General features: G+C 45.9%; 1 protein-coding gene across 1 annotated transcript; it reads right to left on the minus strand.

The window, feature by feature from the left end:
- Positions 1–22,633: 22,633 nt before the first annotated feature.
- On the minus strand, positions 22,634–24,081 carry LOC136488255 (uncharacterized). The gene is made up of 2 exons (XM_066485254.1): positions 23,807–24,081; positions 22,634–23,722 (listed from the first exon to the last, which is right to left on the minus strand). Exons 1-2 carry the CDS (start codon positions 23,948–23,950, stop codon positions 22,982–22,984), a joined length of 885 nt encoding a protein of 294 aa, XP_066341351.1. The 5' UTR covers positions 23,951–24,081; the 3' UTR covers positions 22,634–22,981.
- Between the last annotated feature and the right edge of the window lie 673 nt (positions 24,082–24,754).

The following is a 24,754-nucleotide window of genomic DNA, read 5'->3' on the forward strand; positions in this document are numbered from 1 at the left end:
AACAGTGAGCTTAGCGCCTCTACAGAGAGCAACTCCATGCTCCCATAGCTAGAGACAACCGATGCCGAAAAAGCTCAAAATGAAGAAGAAAGAAGAAGAAAAAGAGCAGCTAGAAAAGAGAAAAGAGAAGCAAGAGAGAAGAAGAAGAAGGAGTGGCAACGGTTAGAAGAGAAGAAAGCATGAAAAGGAGAAAGAAGACCCAAGAGAGAAGCTAGAAGAAAAAGAAGAGAAGCAAGAAGCTAGAAGAAAAAGAAGAGAAGCAAAAACCTCCAATGCATCTTCAAGTGAGCTATCTAGCAGCTCCAAAGATGGTGATGATGATGAGTCCTACCGAGTGCATAGCAAGAAGGACAAGAAAGGAAAGGACAAGAAGAATGATGATAACAAATATGCCACCGTATCCTTTAACTATTCTTCTATGTCTATGACTAACCATGATCGCAATCAATGTGCCCGTGGGCAAGTTACCTCATTTCGATGGGACTAACTTTGCCAAGTGGAAGCACTTGATGAGAGCCTATCTTACAGGTCTTCATCCCAGCATTTGGGAGGTTGTTTGTAATGGATTTGAGCCACCGATTGATCCCAAGAATCCAACACTAGAAGAGATGAGAATCATTCACCTAAATAGTCAAGCCACAAGTGTGTTGCTTAGTGCCTTGGATGGTGATGAGTACAATAGATTGATTGGAGTTGATGTTGCCAAGCTATAATACCCTAAAATTTACCTCTTCTGAAATAGAGCTAAAATGATTTATTTATGAATTTTTGTGCACAAGAAATATAGGAAAAATCAAAATTTTCATTAATTTAAAATTCATCATAAGGTAGTAACATGTGTGAGCATACATGCTGTTGCATTTTATTTATTGTGATGAATGGTGTTGATCCAAACTCCAAAGTAATTTGGAACGTTTTTGAAAAGGGTTTGAAAATGACTTTGAAATAAAAGAAAAGAAAGAAAAGAAAATTAAAAAAAATAAAAGTATTTTTAAAGTTGTAAAGTTTATCTTAGAAAGCCTAACAAAATTGTCTATTTTTATTTGAATAGGGAAGTATATTTGAAACTATACTTGAATTTGATTTGGAATTTGGCTTGGGATTTGAAAACTAGAATTTGAAAATTTGCTTTTCTACCTTTTCAGCCTAGCCCTAGGAACTGGCCTAGCCTCTTCTTCCTTCTCTTACCGGCTTCAGCCCACTCGGCGGCCCGCTCCTTTCCTCTCCGCCAGCCCAGCATCCACCCCTCCTTCCCACCTTCCAGCTTCGCACCGGCCCACCGCTTGGCGGCCCGTTCCTCCACGCCCTCCCTCTGCGTCGCTCTACGCATGCACTGCGCGGCCTAGCTCGGCCTGCCCCTGCATAGCTCGTACCCACACGCGCCCATCCATTCCCCCTCTCACTGCGTCGTTGGCCCACGCTGTCAGCCGCCCACACACGCCCGCTCCTTCTCCCTCTCGCAGCGATGCGGGTCCTGCCCGTCAGCGCCACGCCCCCATCCCTTTCCTTTCTTCCTCGCGTGCCTTTCCTTTCTTGCTCCCGGCAATGGCGTGGCCATGCACGGCAAGCCACCGCACCAACGCTCCTACAAGGCAAGCGGCCAATTCCGCCCGTGCCCGCTTCCCTTCCATCTATGTAGCACCGTCCCTTCTATAAAACCCAAGCTTGACCCTCCCCTTCTTCTCCCTTTTCCTAGCCGCGCTCAAGCACTCGCCACCACCGCCACAATTCGCCATACACGTGACTCAATCACAGTCGCCGATGTGACCTGAGGCTCCACCGTGTTCCCCCACGCCCGTAGGTACGGCCATTTCTTGGTTTTGGTCACGGTTTGATCGATTCGCCCTCACTACGCCCATTCTTGTCTCTCTAGATTGCCGCCGTCGTCGACCCCACCTTTGAAGCCTTCCCGGACGCATACTTCGCCTTTCCTAGACTCATGGTGAGCTCCCGAACCTCCTCGTCCCCTTCTTGTCTTGGTTAGTGCCCTAGAACGCCGTAGCAGTGAGCACCCAATGCCACTGGCCATGACGCCACCGTGGGACGCCGCTCCAGCATAATCCCTGCCCTTGGTTTGCATTCCAACGTGTTCGCGAGCGCCTGTAGAACGATTAGGTGTGCCCGGTTTGACCCGGGGAGGTCCGAAACGCCCTCCCGACGACCGCCGCCGTATCTTCCTCGCCACTGGCAATGGAAGGCTCGCCGAAGACGAAGAACAGCACCGGAGGATCACTCGCACGCACCTACGCCGTTGGATCCCTCTAGACGGTTAGGATTAGATCTTACCGGTTCACTGTGTAACCGGTCCACAGTGAGCCATGGACCCGACACACCATGCCTGCTTCAGCGCGTGTCCACGCCGTGTGGTGCACCACGCCAACCGGAGCGCGCCATGTGTTGGCCTGGTCAGCAGACGCGGTCAACTCGTAGTCAAGCCACGCCGTTTTGTAGTTTAGCCCCGTGTTTTCAAGTAATCAACCCGCAATCCAAATTAGTTCAAAATAATTTCTTTCTGGTGCTGATTTTATTCACTTTGGACCTTGTATTTTCCAAAAATAGTTCCTGCAGTCCAATAACCATGTAACTTCATATTTTTATTGTTTTAGTTCAAAAATAAGTTCACTTTACTTACAAAAATTCCATTGCACCTTATTTCATGCGTAACTTTTGCGTTTTAAGTCCGATTTGACCCGTTCGAATTGCGTTAGGACCATATTTACGTTTTTTACGTGTTTATACTACTGTTAGGCATGTTTTCAATATTTGAAATTCATGGGTAGATTTAATTTATTATTTAACTATAGGAAAACTTGTTTAAATCATAACTTATTCATTTTAACTCCGAAATAGTCCGTTTAAGTTGCGTTAGATTCATAACGATGAGATCTATGCATTAGTAATAGTGTTTACTATATTACTATTTTAGAAAAATCATGGTTTAAATCATATCTTGATTAATGCTTATGCAACTGGATTTCATAAATAAAATTTGATTTGTTTTACTTTAGTTTTATAATTCAAATCTAAAATTGACTTAATTTAGTCTATATTATTTATAAAATATCTTTTATATATGAATTCATATAGTTAACATAAATGAAGCCTATAGCCTTCTTTTCCACGTATAAAGCAAATCTCTCGGTAGTTGTATTGTTTCAACCGTAGATCCGATTAGAGTGCTTCTCGCGACTATGTGTTCGTAGCGATGCGTAGAATCGTGTTTCAAACTCTTTTACTTATTTTTTTATGATTGGTATACTATTCTAATATAGATGCAATTGTATGCTATGCATGTATGTGTATGGATGTTTGTGTGGTGTTCTACGATTACGTCCAGTCGGTGAGATATACGTGGTGATCCAGAAGAAGGAGAAGGACGCTTAAGATTAAAGCTTACCGAAGGATCGGTGTGTAAGGCAAGTATAGAATGGGACCGTCCTTGTTACCTATTCACATTTAATCACTTAATTCATATTGCATGTGTCTACCTTGTTGCCAATAGGGATATCCTAGATACTTGATATCTTGTACCTTGATACCTTTGGGATATTGCATTGGGTAGTTTTTGCTAGTGCTTAACCAAAACCATGATCTTGTAACTTGACTAATGGTATATGCAATAAACATTAAAATATGACTTTTTAGTAACATGGAAACAGGGGGCTAGAGTGTTTAGCTACTTTCTAAATGCTCTAGATTCCTCTCCCTAAGGACTTATCTGTAAGTGATCATTTGGGACTTACAATACAGCTGTGAGGGCTATATGGCTCTGGCTTTAGCTCAGTATGAGGACCTTTTCTAGCTTGTTAGTGGTTACCTTTATGGTGCAAGAGGGGCTTCGACGGGTATGATCTTGGCCTGCCAAGAGGGTGCACTTTGTTAGTCACTCCTTGGAGGGGTTCATGCTTATTGATGGGAAAACTTAGCGGCCCTAACTTGTTAGATGAACCTTTGAAAGGCTTCATAGTGAACCCTACCGACCTTCCTTGGAAGTGGGTCAAGAGATTAGCTACCTCGGGCGAAAGGGTAAATCACGACTCACAGTGAAAGTGTACAACCTCTGTAGAGTGTAAAACTATTATAACAGTCGTGCTCACGGACACGAGCGGCCTTGGACCCTTATGGAATAGAGATGATCACTAGTGGATAATTGTACTAATGATTAATTGTTTATGCTATTCATTATTCATGTTGAAGACCCTATAGGACCATGCCGTTGGCGCGCTTGACCTACCCATTTGTTCGGGGGTGTGCGACGGCAGCCCAATCGACCTGGATGTGGTATTCATTGTAGAATCGAAGGAACTTTTTTTTGGTGAACTGCATACCGTTGTCCGTGATGATGGAGTTCAGAGCTCCAAAGCGATGGACGATGTCGAGAAAGAACAGCATGGCTTGCTTAGATTTGATCGTGGAGATTGGCCGAGCTTCTATCCACTTTGTGAACTTGTCTATGGTGACAAGCAAGTGGGTGTAGCCCCTGGGCGCCTTCTTTAGAGGTCCAACCAAATTGAGCCCCCAGACCACAAACAGCCACGTGATGGGGATCATCTAGAGTGCTTGGGCCGGGAGGTGAGTCTGTCGGGCATAGTACTAGCACCCTTTGCAGGTGCGCATGATCTGCTCAGCGTCGGCTACTGCAGTGGGCTAATAGAAACCCTATCGGAGTGCATTTCCAACCAGGTATCTAGGCACGGCATGGTGACCATAGATCCCACTATGGATATCGCTTAGCAAACGCTTCCCCTATTCGATGGGGATGCAGCACTGTAGGATCCCGGTGTGGCTTCGTTTGTAGAGTTCGCCCTCCACAAGAACAAAGGACTTGGCATGATGTGCGAGCCATCAAGCTTCCATCTTGTCCATTGGCAGCGTGTCACGGAGGAGGTAGTTGAGGTAGAGTAGCCTCTAGTCGACCAGAGGTTCAAGCTCTATCACTGGGTCTTCTCCGAGCTCCATGACTTTGGGGCCAGATAAAGCCAACGGTTGGTCAGCCCCTAAGGCTGAATCAGGGGGACCATCATTGGCCTGCTTTGACCCCTCATGGCTTGTGTTGGTCATTAGTGAAGACACCCATTAGCACCGGTTCTCGGCCGGATGCCGCCTTTGCAAGTGCATTAGCAGCCTCGTTGAGGCGCCTTAGGATGTGATTGAGCTCGAGGCCGTCAAACTTGTCTTCCAGTTGTTAGACTTCTTGGCAGTATGTAGCCATCTTGGCATCATGGCAGCTTGACTCCTTCATGACTTGATCAATGACTAGCTAGGAGTCTCCCCGAACATCGAGACGTCAGACGCCCAACTCAATGGCAACGCGTAGGCCATTGACGAGTGCCTCATATTCGGCCACATTGTTTGAGGAGGGGAAATGGAGACGAACCATGTACCTCATGCATACCCCAAGGGGTGACACGAAGACCAGCCCTATGCCAGCGCCCTTCTTCATCAGTGATTTGTCGAAGTACATCATCCAGTACTCTTGATCGATGACCGCTAGTGGTGTTTGGACCTCGGTCCATTCTGCGATAAAATCAGCTAACACCTGGGACTTGATGGCTGTCCGAGGGGCATACATAATGCCTTGATCCATTAGCTCAAGTGCCCATTTGGTAGTTCTCCCTATGGCATCTAGGCTTTGGATGACCTCGTCGAGGGGGAAGGATGTCATAATCATTACCGGGTGTGATTCGAAGTAGTGGCGTAGCTTCCTCTTTGTGATGAGGACAGTGTATAGGAGCTTCTAGATTTGGGGGTAGCAAGTCTTTGAGTCAGATAGTACCTCGCTAATTAAGTACATAGGGCACTGTACTATGAGGGCATGCCCCTCTTCTTCCTGCTCCACTACCAGGGTGGTGCTGACCACTTGCATGGTGGTCGCGATATAGAGCAAAAGGTGTTCTCCCTCGATGGGAGGAACTAGGATTGGGGCCTTTGTCAGGAGCAGCTTAACCATGTCAAGTGCTTCCTAGGCCTCAAACATCCATTCGAAGTGATCGGCCTTCTTCAAAAGTCAATATAGGGGGAGACCTCGTTTGTCGAGGCGTGAGATGAAGTGGCTGAGTGTGGCGAGGCACTCTGTAACCTGTTGCACCCCCTTTATATTCTAAATCAGGTTGATCCTTGTGATCTTTGAGATCTTCTTCGGGTTGGCCTCAATGCCACGTTCAAAGACAATGAAACCAAGTAGCATGCCCCTTGGGACCCTGAAAACACACTTCTCGAGATTGAGTTTGATGCCGTTTGTCGGAGTTTTGCAAAGGTCTGCTCAAGATCAGCTACAAGGTGGTCAGCCTACTTGGTTTTGACCATGATGTTGTCTACGTAGGCCTCAACGGTCCGCCCGATGAGGTCCTCGAAACATTTGAGCATACGGCGCTGGTATGTAGCCCCAGCGTTCTTCAGACTGAACGACATTGTGACGTAGCAGAATGATCCGAAGGGGGTGATGAACGATGTCATGAGCTGGTCAGACTCTTTCATCGTAATTTGATGGTACCTAGAGTACGCATCAAAGAAGCAGAGGGTTTCGCACCCAAAGGTAAAATCAACTATCTAGTCTATGTGTGGTAAAGGAAATGGATCCTTTGGGCATGTTTTGTTGAGACCCGTATAGTCAACACACATCCTCCATTTCCCACTCTTTTTTCGTACAAGAACGGGATTGGCCAACCACTCTAGGTGGTGCACTTCCTTGATGAATCTGGCCACCAAAAGCTTTGTGATCTCTTCACCGATGGTCCTACATTTCCCCTCGTCAAAGCGAAACAGGCGCTGTTTTACCGGCTTGGAGCCTGAATGGATCTTCAAGGTGTGCTCGGTGACTTCCCTCAGGATGCCTGGCATGTCTGAGGGTTTCCACGCAATGATGTCCTTGTTGGCGCGGAGGAAGTCGACAAGCGTGTTTTCCTATTTAGAGGAAAGCATGGTGCCAATGCGCACCACCTTGCCATTGGGGCTGCCGAGATCTATGAGAACCTCTTTAGAGCCCTCCGTAGGCTTGAAAGACCCGGTCGACTTATTGGTGTCGGACGCTTCTTCGGTGACCTCCTTGATGGCGGCGAGCTCTCCGGAGGCGACGATCGCTGCGGCGTGACCGTAGCACTCGACCTCGCACTCATAGGCGCGTTGGAAGGAGGTGTCGACAGTGATGACCCCGCCAAGGCCTAGTATTTTTAGCTTGAGGTATGTATAGTTGGGGATGGCCATGAACTTTGCGTAGCACGGACGTCCCAGGATGGCGTGGAAGGTTCTAGGGAACCCGACCACCTCAAAGGTGAGGGTTTCTATCCTATAATTGGATGGATCCCCGAAGGTAACAGGCAGATCGATCTGCCCAAGTGGCATGGCCTGCTTTTCAGGCACGATGCCATGGAAAGGTGCTCGGGTTGGGCGGATGCATGCCCAGTCGATGCCCATTTCGTCCAGCATCTTGGCATACATGATGTTGAGGCCGCTACCTCTATCCATCAGTATTTTGGTGAGCCGCTTCATGCTGATGATCGGGTCGACCACAAGTGGATATCTCCCCGGATGTGGGACGCTCTCTGGGTGGTCGGTCCGATCGAAGGTTATGGCTAACTCTAACCATCGGAGGAAGGCCGGTGTGGCTGGTTTGGTCATATAGACCTCACGACGTGCGACCTTCAGACAGCGTTTGGAGTTGTATGCCACTGATCCTTCGAAGATCAAGAGGCAACCGTCCGGTGTCAGAAAGCCGCCATCCATCTCCTCAGTGTTGTCCGCGGTGGGGTTGGGGTCCTTCTCGTGCCCCCTTTGTTGGAGCACCTGGATAAGAACCATGGCCTGAGGCTATAGTCCTTGTACAGATGTTTGACTGGGAAGGCAGGGTTTGGGCATGGCCCCTCTAGTAATTTTTCAAAATGGTTCGGAGTGCCCTACATGGGCTTCTGACCACCCTTGCGATCAGCGGCATCCACGAGCGAGCCCTTGCACCGTTGCTTCTTGTTCTTCTTTTTGGTGGAACGATCGGATGCGCCTTCATCGGTGTCCTCGTCCCGCCTTGCCTTGCCATCAAGGTGATCGAAGATTGCTCCGACCGCTTCTTCACCGGAGGCATGGCTGGTGGCGATGTCTAGGAGTTCCTTAATGGTTCATAGGCCCTTGCATCCAAGCTTATGAACCAGAGATTCGTAGGTGGTCCCAGATAGGAAGGCTCCTATAATGTCGGCGTCGGCGACGTTAGGAAGCTTGTTGCACTGCCGGGAGAAGCACCGGATGTACCCAAGGAGGGTCTCACCGGTCTTCTGTCGATAGTTCTTGAGGTCCCATGGGTTCCCAGAGCGCTTGTATGTGCCCTAGAAGTTCCCCACAAAGATCTCCTTCAGATCCACCCAACTCTGGATTGCATTGGACGACAAGTGTTCCAACCATGCTCGTGTCGAATCAGCTAAGAATAGTGGAAGGTTGCGGATAATGAAGTCATCATTATCTGCACCACTGGCTTGGTAGGCAAGCCGAAAGTCTTCGAGCCATAATCCGGGGTTTGTTTCCCTAGAGTACTTTGGGATATTGGTTGGTGGTCGGTACCTCGATGGGAAAGCAACGTCGAGGATGTGACGGCCGAAGGCCTAAGGGCTCGGTAGGCCTAGGCTCAGGCTTCAGTCCTCGCCGCTGTCGTAGCATCCACCATGACAAGGATGATAGCCACAGCGGGCTCCTTCTCTTGGGTCACCGTAGGTACATCTACGAGCATTGAGGGTGCTGCGTGCATCGCGGTTGCGTCCAAGACGCTGATGTACTAGGACCATGATGCGATGCCTGCCGCCCTATGGTGCCTGGTGGACCGATGCGTCCCTGCTGGGCCACTCAAAGAGCATTCATTGGCTAACATCGAGTTCGTGTCGCCGAGATAATGAACTTTCTACCTACTATGCCACCGCACGCTCGAGTAGCGTGCGAATCTCATGGTGGGCCTGACGGTCCTCGAGCGTCGTGGCCTCTAGAAGGCCATGGAGCAGGGCTGCTATAGCGGCGATGTTCTAGTTGGCCTGGGCAAAGCGAGGGAGGGCTTCATCGTCTACGATGATCCTCTAGTTCATGTCATGGGCCATGGCATGTGCGCGCCCACCATCTCCATGGTGTTCGATCTCCCGACCGAGCTCCATGCATTCTTGCTCGAGCTAGAGTCACGCTTCCTCGATCTCCCAGTGTTAGGCTTTCAGCTGGTCCACCCTCATGTGAGGTGGGGCTGCTGTCTCTCCCTCAGCCTCGTCGCCGAGGTTGTTCGCCGGGGTAGCCTCCTCCCTTGAGATGCTTTCGACGTGTCCCTTGGGGGTACCCATCATGAAGCATTCCTAGGAGGGGTGATGGCTCCCCCTGCTGGAGTCAAAGCAAGAGGGCGACCCCAGCTCCTCTGTGAGGAGGTCATGGGGAGATTCCATGATGTGTTCGATCATCCCCATAAACTCGTTGTTCGCGAGGAATGGGATCATGTGATGTGCCACAAGGTGGCTAGCGGTCACTGTGGCGTTGCGGAGACCGAATGAAAGCACCATCGAGGCGCTCCATACGGGGTGTCCCGGAGAGAGGGTGAGGCGGCATGGGTCCTCCCTGGATGGCTGGGGTCCCAGGGAGACACTGAGCTAGTGCTCAAGCCTCCCATAGTTGAGACCAATGGAGGGGAGAGGTTGTATGGTGGCGTGAGCCAACGCCAACTCTCCTCCCACCATGACAATGAAGACTACGTCACCAAAGCACACGTGTGCGCCTGGGACCCAGCTGATTCCATGGATATCGATCCATGGCCTGATGTTAATGTCGAAACACGCAAAGGTCCCCTACCTAGCATGCCAACTGTCGGTGTTTCAAGTAAACACCAACTAGTAAATTTGTATTTATTGCGCATTGGGCCTGGATGGTGTGCCTAAAAGACACAAGGTTTATACTGGTTCGGGCAGAATGTCCCTATGTCCAGTTTGTGGCTGCTGCTCATGTTATTAGCACTGAAAGGTTCATAGTAGGGGGTACAAATAGGCGAGAGAGGGACAGATCCCAAGTCTCTGATGGAAAGGTCTAAAGGACGCTAAGAGCTTGGTTGCTGCTTAGCTGTGTGTTATGTGGTGCGTGTTGTGTTCTATCCATTGGTCCCCTTAGTAGAGTGCCCTGCATTCCCTTTTATAGACGAAGGGGGAGCTGGGATTATAGATGCGAGAAAGAAGAAAATCCAGAGGTAAAGAAGGTCCTTCAAAGGTGCCAGGTCTTCCTTTTCCTCTGAGCGAGCCCCACCAACATGATAGATGGTGCTAGGGATAACACGTTCGCTGATCCTAATAGGGCCATGCTCTGGCTTCATTTAGCAAGTGGTCATGTCCCATCCCATCCCTATAGGTGGCGCGATGCTCCAAGGTGCCGAACCATGACCCTACGGAGAGCAGATGTCAAAGAGGCCCCACGTTCATTACTATAGATGACATGAGTTTCCTCCTGGACCATAGCAGTTGTCGTATGTTTCTGTCAGGATTCATGTCCAAGGGCAAAAGCCGGCTCCCATGACACTGTAAGACAAATGTCGGTGCCCACAACACTGTTTGGGTTCTGACAGGCCTAGAAGGTCTTAAAGCCCCCATCTAGTCATATCCTGATGGCACTTTCCTACAGGTGTGCATGGTTTGGTCCTCAGTACTATGGTTGACTTGAGTGCCCTGCCTTATCTATACGCGTAGTTATGAAGGAATAGTGCACAAACATCAAGCGAGATAGAGCTAGCCCCCAGACGTTAGGAGAGGCGGAGCCTGCCCCTAGACATCGGGCGAGGCAGAGCTAGCCCCCAGATGTTGGGCGAGGCAGAGCCTGCCCACAGACATCGGGCGAGGTGGAGCTAGCTCCCGGACGTCAGGCAAGGCGGAGCCAGCCCCCGGACGTCAGGCAAGGCAGAGCTAGCCCCTGGCCTACCCCAGACATTGGGTGAGGTAGAGCCTGCCCTAGACATTGGGCGAGGTGGAGCCAGCCCCTGGACATCGGGCAAGGCAGAGCCTACCCCCAGACATCGAGCGAGGCGGAGCCAACCTTTGGAAGTTGGACAAAATGGAGTTAACCCTTGGTCCTCGGACAAGAGGTGTAGTCGTGTTCTTGCCTGTTCGGAAGCATCAATGTTTGATGGTTATTAGCTCCTCCTCCTTGGGTACCCTAGTATTCGGTCCCTAACAAGATCAAAAGGAGTTCAGTCTCCCCATCAATAAAATGAGAAGCGACAATGGGACCGAATTCAAAAACACCCAAGTTGAGGAGTTTCTTAATAAAGAAGGCATCAAGCATGAGTTCTCAACTCCATACACCCCTCAACAAAATGGTGTAATAGAGAGGAAGAATCATACACTAATTGACATGTCAAGGACAAAGCTGGATGAGTACAAGACGCCAGACCACTTTTGGTGTGAAGAGGTCAACACCGCTTGCCATGCCATCAACCGCCTCTACCTACACAAGTTGAATAAAACTTCATATGACCTTCTAACTAGTAACAAACCAAAGGTGTCCTACTTTAGAGTGTTTGGGTGTAAGTGTTTCATACTTAATAAGAAACCCAAAACCTCTTAGTTTGCACCTAAAGTTGATGAAGGTTTTCTTCTTGGTTATGGATCAAATGAGCATGCCTATCGTGTTTTCAACAAAACCTCCGAGAGAGTTAAAATAGCAGTAGACGTGACATTTGATGAATCTAATGGCTCTCAAGTGGAGCAAGTTGATTCAAGTGTTGTAGGAAAGGAGGACCCACCATGTGAAGCAATCAAGCAAGTGGCTATTGGTGATATAAGACCACAAGAAGACAAAGTCACTAAGGTGGAGGTTCCTCAAGTTGCTACTGCACCAATTTTTGCTAATGTACCTGATGATGAGGGAAGCCGACCCCTACTACAAATCAGTAGAGCGGCAGTGCCACACATAAGAGTGGTAGAGCCATACTCCCTCTGACAGCAACAACAAGTCCAACTCTGATTCAAGGATAGAACCTACAACCCATATTCAAGCAAGAAGATAATGAAGAGCTAGAAGATAGACAAGAGGCCATTGATCATCCAAGGCTAAGGCAAACAATACAATGGGATCATCCCATTGATAACATCATTAGGAGTTTTCGAAAGGGGGTAACAACTCATTCACATTTAGCAAACTTTTGTCAATATTACTCATTTGTTTCCTCTTTGGAGCCTCTTAAGGTAGAACAAGCACTTGGAGACCCGGATTGGGAGATGTCCATGCAAGAAGAGCTCAATAACTTCGAAACAAACCATGTGTGGACCTTAGTGGAGAGACCCAACACCAATATCATTGTCACCAAGTGGGTCTTCCGCAATAAGCAAGATGAGAATGGTGTGGTGACAAGAAACAAGGCAAGATTAGTTGCTCAAGGTTTCACTCAAGTAGAGGGCTTGGACTTTGAGAAAACATATGAACCGGTGGCAAGACTTGAAGCAATCCGAATGCTTCTAGCCTATGCTGCTCATCACAATTTCAAGCTATATCAAATGGATGTGAAGAGTGCATTCCTCAATGGCCCCATTCAAGAACTTGTCTATGTTGAGCAACCACTGGGTTTTGAAGATCCCAAGTTCCCCAACCACGTCTACAAACTCCAAAAGGTGCTCTATGGGCTTAAGCAAGCACCAAGAGCATGGTATGAATGCCTTAAGGAATTCTTGCTTAAACAAGGCTTTGAAATAGGCAAAATCGACCCTACCCTTTTCACTCACAAAGTTGGTAAAGATATATTTGTGTGCCAAATATATGTCGATGACATAATATTTGGTAGTACTAATCATACTTTTTGTGAGGAATTTAGTAGGATCATGAAGAAGAGATTTGAGATATCCATGATGGGTGAGTTGAAGTTCTTCCTTGGATTTCAAATCAAGCAAGTGAAGGATGGAACTTTTATTAGTCAAACGAAGTACACCCATGATATGCTCAAGAAGTTTGATATGGTGAATGCCAAGCCTATCAAAACTCCCATGCCAACCAATGGACATCTTGATCTCAACATTGAAGGAAAAGCCATGGATACCAAGGTATATCATTCCATGATCGGCTCTCTACTTTATTTGTGTGCATCTAGGCCCGATATTATGCTTAGTGTGTGTGCATGTGTGCTAGATTTCAAGCTAACCCGAAAGAGTGTCACTTGGTGGCCATTAAGAGAATCTTGAGATATTTAGTACACACTCCTAACCTTGGTTTGTGGTATCCTAAGGGCTCTAAGTTTGATGTACTTGGGTATTCAGATTCTGATTACGCCAGTTGCAAAGTAGATTGAAAAAGCACTTTGGGGACATGTCAATTCCTTAGATGATCCCTAGTGTCTTGGAGTTCTAAAAAGCAAAATTATGTAGCCCTTTCCACTGTTGAGGCCGAGTACGTTGCGGCCGATGCATGTTGTGCCCAACTACTTTGGATGAGGCAAACTCTTCGTGATTTCAGATGTCATTTCACCAAAATCCCATTATTATGTGACAATGAGAGTGCCATTAAGCTTGCAAACAATCTCGTAAGGCACTCTAGAACCAACCACATAGACATCCGTCATCATTTCTTGAGAGACCATGAAACCAAAGGAGATATAGCTTGAAATATACTTGATAAGTCCCTCGATGAGTCAAGGTTTTGTGCTTTGCATAGTGAGCTAAATATACTTGATTCTCGTAACGTGGTTTGAATTTTAGCATGCCTCTATTTGATAAACTAGTATCTAGGCAAAAGAGTTAAAAAATTCATATTGTGCATGAAAATGATTTATAAAAGGTAACTTATGTATCACGATCATGGTCTGTATTGATTATTTGTTTCTGGTCACGGTATATAGGTGATATGTGTCCATATCTTATACAGAGAGAGTCATGTAGATTATAGTTAACTCCCACTATTTTGGGGAGTGCGGCAGTGCCGCGCCTGCCGTGCAGTAGTGCCGCTCTGTGGCAGTGCCCGTCTAGGCATGCGGCAGTGCCGCACTTTGAATCTTAATTGAGATTCGGCCCAAACGGTTTTACTACAGGGCCCATCTACCTTATCTCTTTACCCAGGCTCATGGTAACTCCCTCTATCCCTCATTCTCACCTGATGTCGACGCCCGCACCCTCTCTTCCTCTCGTGCCCGTGCATCGCCGTCGCCTGGCCACGTGCTGCCAGTCTTTGGCAATGCCGTGGTGGTTGCTGGTCATCTTCTAATGCCACCGGTAACTGCTGCTGCTCTTGGCCCGAGTAGTTTCTTCCCTCTCCTCTCCATTCCTCATTTGAGAAGATGGAGCATGGAGACAATGACCGAAGGGGAAAAAGAAAGATGAATGAGCAAAGAGACAAGGATCCACCTCGCCGTGGTTGAGGGAGGTCAAAAGTAGTAGGTAGTAGTGTAGCTCCAAGGGGACTTGGTGATAGAGGGAGGCGTGTGCAATACATTGAAGATGAGGAGAGGCTGGAGATGATAGGTCATACCACTGATGCCATTCCTGACACCCCACAACATCTCTCTGAGTTTGATGGCAGATACATGAGAAATTTTGAGGGTGAGATCATCATGAGACCTCCAGATGACTCACTCCAGCATATAGTTATCAACTATTCCAAGAGTTGGAAGCTGGTGGAAGAGGCAAGGGAAATCAATCCCTATGCAGTGCGCAAGGAATTGGGCATTAATTACAAATTCTGGAATGAGTTTCATTCCAACTTTTATGCCACTGCCATTCTTGCATCCAAGAAAACCAAGATCAGCAAGATGCAGTATATTTATTGGGATGAGATGTAGGAGAAGGAAGAGCCTAAGTTTGACAAGGTAATCAAAATTTGTGACATGTTCTAGCTTTCAGACATCATGGGTTTCTAGTATAACTGGAATGAGGAGGTCCTTGCATAGTTTCATGCCACATATTTCTATGACCAGATGTCTGATGAGATTCACTGGATGACTGATGGTCGGCACTACCGAGTCGACTTTGTTACTTAGCTAGATTCTTGGCTTTGGGGAGGAGCACAGAGGTTACACTTACATTCATGATGAGCCTCGAGCTGAGATCCATGACATCAGTTACATGTGGAGAGATAAAAGGATTGCAGATGGCAAGAGGAGTGGTCTACATAGCTTCTATTACATCCTCAACAACCTCATCAGGAACACCATCAACCCAAAGGATGGAGCAACCTCAGATATTAATGGCTATATGAGAAATGTGTTGGCTAGATTTGCTCCAAGTGGGGATAGGTTCAATGTCCCTAGATTCATGTGGACTGAGTTGAGATTTGTAGTGGAGGATGGGAGAAGGGGGCTATCCTATGCCCCTTACCTCATGTTCATGATTGAGAGGGTCACTGGATTTTATTTTTCAAAGGATGGGATGCACACCATCTACAAAATTGAGAAGACTCAACCAGTTGTAGCTACTTAGGGAGCGGGGAGCTCTCATGCTCATGTAGATATCCCTAAGTCTTCCTGCTCTAGGTCTCGTAGAGGATGCAAGATGAAGAAGTTTGGCAAGTGGTTGAAAGCAATCTTCGGCAAGTGCACCTATGCAGCTGATAGAGCGTATGAGACATAGCTTGAGCAGCGTCAGCAGCGTGGACAGGACCTTCCACCATTTCCTCCTATTCCACCTCCTCCACAAGTATGACCTTTCGAGTCTCTTTGACACATATTCAGATGATGAGGATGATGATGATGAGGAGAAGTAGCAAGGATGAGCAACAGATTGGGATGAGACCTGGAGGGATACCATCAGAGATAGGAGCCGAGGTGTTCCACTCATTCCACTCGCTACACCGCCACTACTCACCATCATGGCCATGCACGTATTGACTCCGACGTCGATGATTGTAATGGTGGTGCTAGGACTGTTACAGGAGGTGCTAGGGCTGCAGGAGGTGATGATATTGATTGGACGGATATCTAGGGAGATGATGAGTAGGTGTTGATCTTTCTTCTTTTCTTCTCTTTTTGGTGCTTTATGCCAAAGGGGGAGAAAATTAGAGGGGTCAACAACTTTTCGCAGCAGCTGCGCTTCACGTTCTATTCGATAGTGTTAGTCTTTGCTAGGAGAAAAGTTTGAGAGTCGCTCAAAACTCTAAATTGTGAAATAATGCTACTATTTGACTCTTTGTATATCGGATATGGACATGTATCGTTGTGTGGATTAGAAGTCATCTTATTGTGCTAGGTTGCATATCTTTTTATCTGAGCTAGCTGTGTGGTGCTTGACTCTATCATGCTCGTACAGTTAGGTGCGGCACTGCCATAGTGCAGCAAGCACATGTGTGCATAAACTATCATTTGCATCATGTTTTACATACCTGAAATAGTATGCAGCACCCCACAAGAGCATGGATGTAGGGGGAGCCCCATCACTTTCACTAAAATGTGAATCTTGGCTTCTTATGCCAATTTGAGAATTCAATTCTCTATTCACATCTTAGGGGGAGGCTCTATACCATGGCTCAAAAATCATAATATTTATTTCATATCTTTTGTAAGCTCTAATTGGGTTGTCATCAATCACCAAAAAGTGGGAGATTGAAAGTGCAATCAAGCATTAATTGTGGGTTTTGATGATAATGACCACACAATTAGAGAACTAATGAGATTTATCGAGATGACAAGCAGAGAATTGATATTCAAGGATGCTACATGAAATGGAGGAGCCCTATTATAAATGTAGATGGCTTCAACCTCAAAGGAGGTTTAAATTCTTTTATATATTGAATTTGAGTATAGGAAAAGCCATACTATGAAAGGGGTCACAATGCTTAAGCTAATATGTGCTACCAAGTGCTCAAACAACCACAAGCATCCTCAAATTCATAGCCAAGATAGTCTACACTTCACTATTACCCTTGTTGTCTCGCATGGTGCGAGCTCTGACTCGCCTGACCCCTTGGGCGCGGGCTTTGGCTTGCCCGACCCCTTGGGCGCGGGCTTCGGTTCGCCTGACCCTTTGGTCGCGGGCTCCATCTCACCCGACCCCAAGGTCATAGGCTCTAGTTTGCCCGACCCCCTTGGGCGTGGGCTCCGGCTCGCCCGACCCCAAGGTCACCGGCTCCGTCTCGCCCGACCCTTTGGTCGCGGGCTCCATCTCGCCCGACCCTAAGGTCGTGGGCTCCGGCTCGCTCGATCCTTTGGTCATGGCCTCGTCTCGCCCGACCTCTTGGGTGCAGTGTCTGTTGTGGGCTGGGGGTATATATACCTTTCCCTTTCTTCCCCAACGGCTATCTACGATTTAAGTGACCGTTGGGGGCTGGGGTATATATACCTTTCTCTTTCGTTCCCAACAGTAATGAACCAACCTGCTCCCTTCTTCCTCACTTTAGCACGCTCAAAATAAAGCAGGAGCTCTCTCTCTCTAACTCCATTGTTGACCTAAAGCCCCTAAGCAAATCCATTGATTTCCCCATCAACCCTTGAGGGAAAAAGGGTCCAACCTGATTAGAGAGCAACTCCATTGATTCCCAAACTCTAAAGAGCACTTGGTTCACATTTTAGTCGGCGGTTGTGTTTGTTACTCTTGGAGCTTGGCTCCTAGCCGTCTAGAGCGTCGCCCGTGGAGCTTGCCAACTTGTGTGGCAGCCCCAGGAGGTTTGTAACCACCTCTTGCAGTAAGTAAAATCACCCATCATCTCAAGAGTTGACTCTCTTGACTTGAAAACGAGGTGGGGTTGCAAATCCCTAAGCCTTAGTGGCATACCTCAACAATGTGGACTTAGGCAAGCCTTGGTGGCAAGCTGAACCACGGGATAAATCCTTGTGTCATCTTGTGCTTGTGTTGCTACACATGTGTTCTTGTTGTTCATTGAGGTGATTTCTAGGATTGAGACCGATCTACTTATGTGTGGTGTTTCCACCACTTTCAACTATAAATCTATGATCTACTACCCTACAGGAAGCTAACAAATTTACCCAATCTAAATTTCGTTGGGTAGATTTTAAACCATGAACTAATCTCTCCTGCAGGTGCGGCAGTGCCGCGCCCACAGAGCGGCAGTGTCATGGGTGAATTTGACTTCAGTTTGAGTTGAATTTTTACAGGCCTATTCACCCCCTCTAGGCGTTCCAGAGATCCTACACCGTGTGATACGGTACGGCTTGGTTATGATCTAGCACCGTAGTAAGAACTGAAAGATGAAAGGGAGTGAATGGATCTGATTGCTCAACTCTTGCTTGAAAATAGAACAGGTGCTTACATAGAATGGTTAGCTAATGAACTAATCATGACTGCTAATAAAACACATGCATAAGGATTCACTACTAGTAATGCTTTTCTTAAATAAAAAGGAAACCCAGCAAACCATAAAGCTTATCATATAGTTTGGAGTCGGTGAATTATTCCCACTAGTCGGGTAAATTTTGTGAGTACATTGTGTACTTAGGGTTTATTTACCCATGTTGCAGGTGCAGCTTGATGAGTGGCTGTTATGTGGAGGATTCTTCTGGTGGGCACAGACGGATCCTTGTATCTTATCGTTAGATGTTTATTTCAATTCCGTTGTTTAAATTCTCACTCTGAAATTGGTATTATAATAATGTATTTCCGAGAACTCTTGTTGTATGAAATGGACTAAGTATTATAAACCTGTTGTCATTATTGGATCCTAGATGAAAAATGTGGATTGTTCGAGTTCTACCTTGGGGTGTGCTTGATGGGACCGTCCGATGTAGCTTACTTTTGGGGTGCTTAGCATCTAGTGGAAGACGAGCGCCTTCGGAAGCGTGCTATTTCGGGCGGTTCTACCATAGTCCGGACGTTTGCGACATTCTACCAAGGTCTTTGGATCTAGATCATTGTGAAGGTCATGTGCAATTTGTTCGAAGAAAAATGTGTCGACAACGGTAGTCTTTCTATCATATGATACTCTAGTTTCACTATAGTTTGTTGAAATCTCTTGTATCCTTATTGACTCTTTGTGGTTTCTCATCACAATAGAGTCTGCATATTCCGATGTCCTAGTATAAGTATTTAGGTGCACCACTGAACTAGGTTGTAGATGTTGCCCATCCACATTGTTTTGGTTAACAGTTTGGTGTGTATCAACATGAGGTTGATTTGCATTTACTGTTTTAGAAGGTTTATTCTTCTGTTTCCACGGTTGCTTATTAGAAGCTTTATCCTGGCTTGTGTTCGTAGGTCTCCCCCTCTTATTTTGAATTGGGATTAAAGTGGTATTTTTAGGTATCTTCACTCGCACTAGAACATTACGTGCATGATTTAGTGATTTTGTGACACCTTTAATATCAGTAAATGCATCTGGCAGGTTATTTGCAATATGTTGCAAATCTATAATTTTCTGAACTTGAAATTCAGTTTCTAAAGGACGTGGATCAGAGGCGGGAATGCCTTGGACATTCCAACTGGTTTCCTGGCATTCATTTTGGTACTTTGAATCTCCCCCTAATGCCGGAAAATGGTCCTCATTAAATATACAATCAGCATACCGAGTAGTGAATAAGTCCCCTGTAAGGGGTTCGAGATATTTGATAATCGACGGAGATTGATATCCCACGTAGATCCTCAATTTTCTGTGAGGGCCCATGGATGTACGCTGTGGTGGTGAAATCGGTACGTACGTAGCGCAACCGAATTTTCATAGATGGGAAATACTTGGCGGATTTCCACGTACTAATTGTAAGGGGGGATTAGTATGATAAGTAGTTGGACGCAATTGTATTAAGTCTGCAGTATGTAAAACTGCATGACCCCAACATGAGGTTGGAAATTTGCAATTCATTAATAATGGTCTGGCAATAAGCTTTACCCTTTTGATAAGTGATTCTGCTAAACCATTTTGAATATGGACATACGGGACCGAGTATTGAACTTAAATACTAAGTGTCATACAGTTATCATTAAAAGCACGTGATGTAAATTCAGCAGTATTATCCATGCGAATGGATTGAATCTGATGTTCAGGATATTGCGCTTTTAGCTTAATAATTTGAGAAATTATTTTAGCAAAAGCATGGTTTCGGGTCGATAAAAGACACACATGAGACCATCTTGTAGATGCATCTATTAAAACCATAAAATACATGAATGGTCCAGATAATGGTTGTATAGGACCACATATATCTCCCTGAATGCGTTCAAGGAATATGAGTGGTTCAACTTTGACCTTAAGATAAGAGGGTCTTAAGATTAGTTTCCCTGTTGCACATGCTATGCATACAAAATTCGAAGATTGTGGGAATTTTGCCTCATTTAAATTATGACCAATTGCATTTTTGATAATTTTCTACGTCATCCCTACACCAGGATGTCCTAGGCGATCATGCCAAGTTTGGAATGTGTCAACATTCTAGAAAATTATTTTGTACGCAACATGTGTAACGGGTTTGATGTAGGTGTAGTACAATTTAGGTGAGAAAGATGGAATTCTTTCAAGAATTTGTTTGCCATATCCAGAATTTTTTGTTAGAAGGAGATATTCTTCTTTGTTATCTTCGTGTGTCTCAATATGAAACCCATTATTCCGGATATCTCTATAGCTTAGTAAGGTACGAGTTGAATCAAGATACAGTAATGCATCTTCGATTATAAACTGTGTACCCGTAGGGAGAGTGATAGCAGCACGACCTGTGCCTACTATCATTGCATCGCGTCCAGCGATAGTTAAAACATTTCCATTGCTCTTAGTAAGAGTTAGAAAATATTTCGTTTCCCTAAGTATAGAATTTGTGGTGCAACTATTCACTAGGCACAATTCTTCCTCAATTGGATTATTCCTGTTGATAACTATATATATAGAACAAAGAATATAAATAAGAAATTCTTTTCAGATATATATATAACATGTACAATTTTATTAAATATCAAATATATTTGATACAAATACAAATATTGTAAAAATACAATATAAATACAAATCTGATAAAATATATTCTGTTACAACGTTGTTACAATTATTATGGACACTTATTACATGATGTTCTTAGTGTATCTAGATACAGAGCCATGTATGCAAACATGGTAATGTATGAATTCTAGAAACTAGTCCATGTCTCCAAACATGTCGTTTGAAGCAAATTCAACAATCATGTTCTCCGTGCTTGGGAGATTCTCTTGTGGATGAGCTGTCATGTTGTTAGTTGGTTCTTGTGGAACTTGATATGAACAACTAGCCTCCTTGTTGAGGTCAGGTTGAAGATTGAAGTGTGCTTCATATCTTTGTCCTTTGACGTTTTGTTTACGTCCCAGGGATTGTTGGTAAAGATCAACGAGATGTCTTGGTGTATGGCATTTCTTAGTTGTGTGCTTGTAACAGCCACACTTTTAGCAAGTTTTGGACTTGTCAATTTTAGGCTTAGAATTGCCTTTGCCGTGAGCAAAATTATTGGACTTTTGCTTGTTGAAATTTGGCTTCGCCTTGAAGTTCGTGTTATGGAGTTGGAATTTGCCATTGAACTTGTTATTCTGAGCATTATAATTAACTTCAGGTAGGGATGCTGCGCCTGTAGGATGCTTGTGATGGTTCTTCAAGAGAAGTTCATCGTGTTTTTTCGCCTGAGTTAATGTGTGAATGAGTTCAGAATAAACTTGGAATTTGCTTGCACGATACTGTTGCTGTAAGACCCTATTCGCAGGAAGCATAGTAGAAAGAGTTTTTTCTATCTTTTCCGCATCCGTAGGTTCTTTTTCGCAAAATTTTAACTTAGAGCAGATTGTATGAACGGCATGGTTGTATTCGTCAATGGATTTGAAATCTTGGAGACCTAGATGGTTCAATTCATTGTTGGCCTCTGGCCAAATAAGTTCTTTTTGCCGATCATAACGTGCTTTAAGCGCTAGCCATAATGTCTTAGGATTTTCTTCTAACAGATACTCAGCTTTGAGATCTCTATGGATGAATTTCCTAAGAATAGACAATGCCCCATATCTCATTTGATATGTAATCCCTGCTTCAGGTTCATTAAGAACACCATTTAATCTGCAGGAATGTAAACAAATTTTCATGTCCATAGCCCATGTTGGGTAATTATGACCATCTAGTGCGAGTTCTTCGTACTCTTTTTGGATGGACATTTTCCTACATGGTATATACCATCGTTGTATTAATTTACTTGTATGTAAACTAATAATTATTGTGACTATGTGTAACAGCATATGCAAAAATATTTGTGTGGATCTCATATTTAGAAATAATTTGCATGGTAATCACCAAGGTGGTGGATATTAGATATATATTTTATCCAAGATTAAAATACTAGGTACGCACGTTGAAGGTGATTCCTAAGTTGAAAAACATAGCAGATACCTCACAGTAGTAACAATGGTACTACCTTTTGTACTGGCCAATATTAATGATGGATTAGGTAATCACCTAGTAGGTGTAGACCTTTGAAAATATATATACCTATGTTGTTCAAAGTTTATATTGGGTAAGTTGAGGATATATATGTATATCCTGCAGTAGTAACAAAGGTACTAGTGTAGTGGCCAATATAAATATTTTTGAACAATTTATGCTTCCATAATATGAGATGATCACTTGTATTTTTTTGCATAAATTCAATCTTAAAATTAAGTGCATATAAATAGTAAATTTAATAGCAAAACTTAATTAAAAGAATGAACAAATAATGAAACTGCAATAAAGTAAGTGCAAATATAAATAGAGTAATATGCGTAATCTTTATTGCATGTTATAAGGATATAAAAATTACAACACATGGAACATGACAATTGCCCATAAAATTAGGGTCCAGATTACATAACATCAGTGGCACATGGTCATATGATACAAATTACATAAAACTTGTAAGACTGTTCACTGAATACTCTAAATTATGTCAAACTATGGAACATAAAAACACTTAAGCTGCAGGAATTATAATAAAATAATAACACACTACTTCCAGACTACTACTCGCTATGCAGTCTGGGTTGATTTTTGGTCCATTTGGATTCACAAGGCATGCACGGGAGTGTGGATTCAGCCCAAATACTGGCCTGCTCCAGGAGACGTATAAAAGAGAAACACTGACTAAACAATAGGGTTTCCCCTAACCAGCCGCCACAACTGCTTGCTTCTTTCTTCTGTTCATCTCCGTTGCATCTCCTGGATCCCGCGCCGCCGCTGGCCGGTTTTTGAGACCGGGATGTACTCCTCCGTGGAGGAGCAGCAGGAGTTGACGCCTCCCGTTGGGGAGGCGTGCGCCGTTGCCGTTCGCGAGGACCGCACCACCGTAGCCGTTCGGGAGACCGCCACCGCGAGAGCCGTTGATGGCTGCCGGGTGGGGAGTCGGTGCGCGGAAGAAGCGCGACGGAGCCGAGCCTTCATTGATGCCGTCGACGATCTGCATGCCGCTGCCGCCGTTCGGGGCCCTGGTGTCCAGCGGCGCTGATGGGATCCGGAATCGAAGGATGCCGCGCGGTGCCGCTGGTACCTGAGCCGGGGTCCCGAAGCCTGGTGGTGGAGAAGACGGGTTGCTGCCGAGTCCGGGGATGAGAACCGATGTTGGCGAAGGTGGGCGAGTCCCGTTGGTGGCAAGTGGGCGGTGGGGAGGCGTCCTCTGTCCTGTGTCGCGGCGGTAGAAGGTGGTCCATCCGTGCTCGGGGCAGAAGCCGATCATGCGCGGTGGCAGTGTTGCCGTTGCGGTTGCAGGCGGGGTTGCAGTTGCGGTTGCCGAGGACGACGCCGCCGCTGCCGGGGCTGGAACAGCCCTGTTCATGCCTGCCTGTCGAAGATCCGGGTGGACGCGCGGAGGCAGCGGTTCCGCGTGAATGCGGATGTTGGTTGGCCGGGTTTTTTTTTTTTTTTTTAGAACACGCGCATATTTTATTAACCAGATAGAGTTTTAAAAATAAGCCATGGTAACGACATTACTGGTATGGTCACGAGCGTGCACACCACGACGTGCATCGCTGTGGCCTCCACGACGAGTAAACTCTGGGACGCGAGGACCCAGGCGGTTGAAGGCGCTGTTGCGACCGCGGCCTTCTCCGGCCAGTGGTGCGAGCCCACTGTTCATGGCGGTGAAGCGTGGACGGGGCTCCTGGTGAAGACGCCGGCCATGGAAAGAAAGGCGAACAGGACGGCGACGAGCATAGACGGCCTCAGGAAGGAGGCGACGATGGCCCCGTGCTTAGCTGAAAAAAGAAACCTAAACCGTGTTTTGGTTTATTTTTTTCGAGAGAAAATACTATTATAAAAAAAACAAGTTAAAAAATATGGATTACGAGGAAGCGAACATGCCCGAAGAGCGAAAACAAGTCTCGGGCCATACCGTGTCGTGGGGGAGGCACCGTGTCGTGGGGAAGGCACTCCGGCCTCCCCCTTCTTCTTCCTTGCCGATGTGTTGCATGTCTCTTCGTACATGAAACTGGCCCTTTCGGCTATCCCCGAAAGGTCCTGAAAGGTTGTTGCTAATCTTAATTAGCACATGTCTAATTACATTTAACACGTGTCTAATGACATTATTAACTGCTAATGGATCGCTAATGACTATTTCTAACACAGAGCACAACACACCCAAGGAGAGCGAAAAGACTGAACCTTCGAACAAACGAATACTACACTCACGATGATCACCACAAACAAAACGCTGGCCGCAAAATAAAGCTCCGAGAGAAGCGGACATGAGAAGCATCTTTAGCACACGTCCAAGCACATTCTAAGTTTCTAACACGGTCCACCCCTTATAATAAATTAGTGGACATGAAGTGCACAATAACCAACGATTAAGACATATATAAGGAATCCGCGTTCAGCGAAAACCACACATTGCAATATACAAATCCCAAAAAGCCTTTAAACAACCCCATCAAACCTAAAT

The sequence above is a fragment of the Miscanthus floridulus genome, chromosome 1 (assembly GCF_019320115.1).
Source record: "Miscanthus floridulus cultivar M001 chromosome 1, ASM1932011v1, whole genome shotgun sequence".
Classification (NCBI taxonomy): domain Eukaryota; kingdom Viridiplantae; phylum Streptophyta; class Magnoliopsida; order Poales; family Poaceae; genus Miscanthus; species Miscanthus floridulus.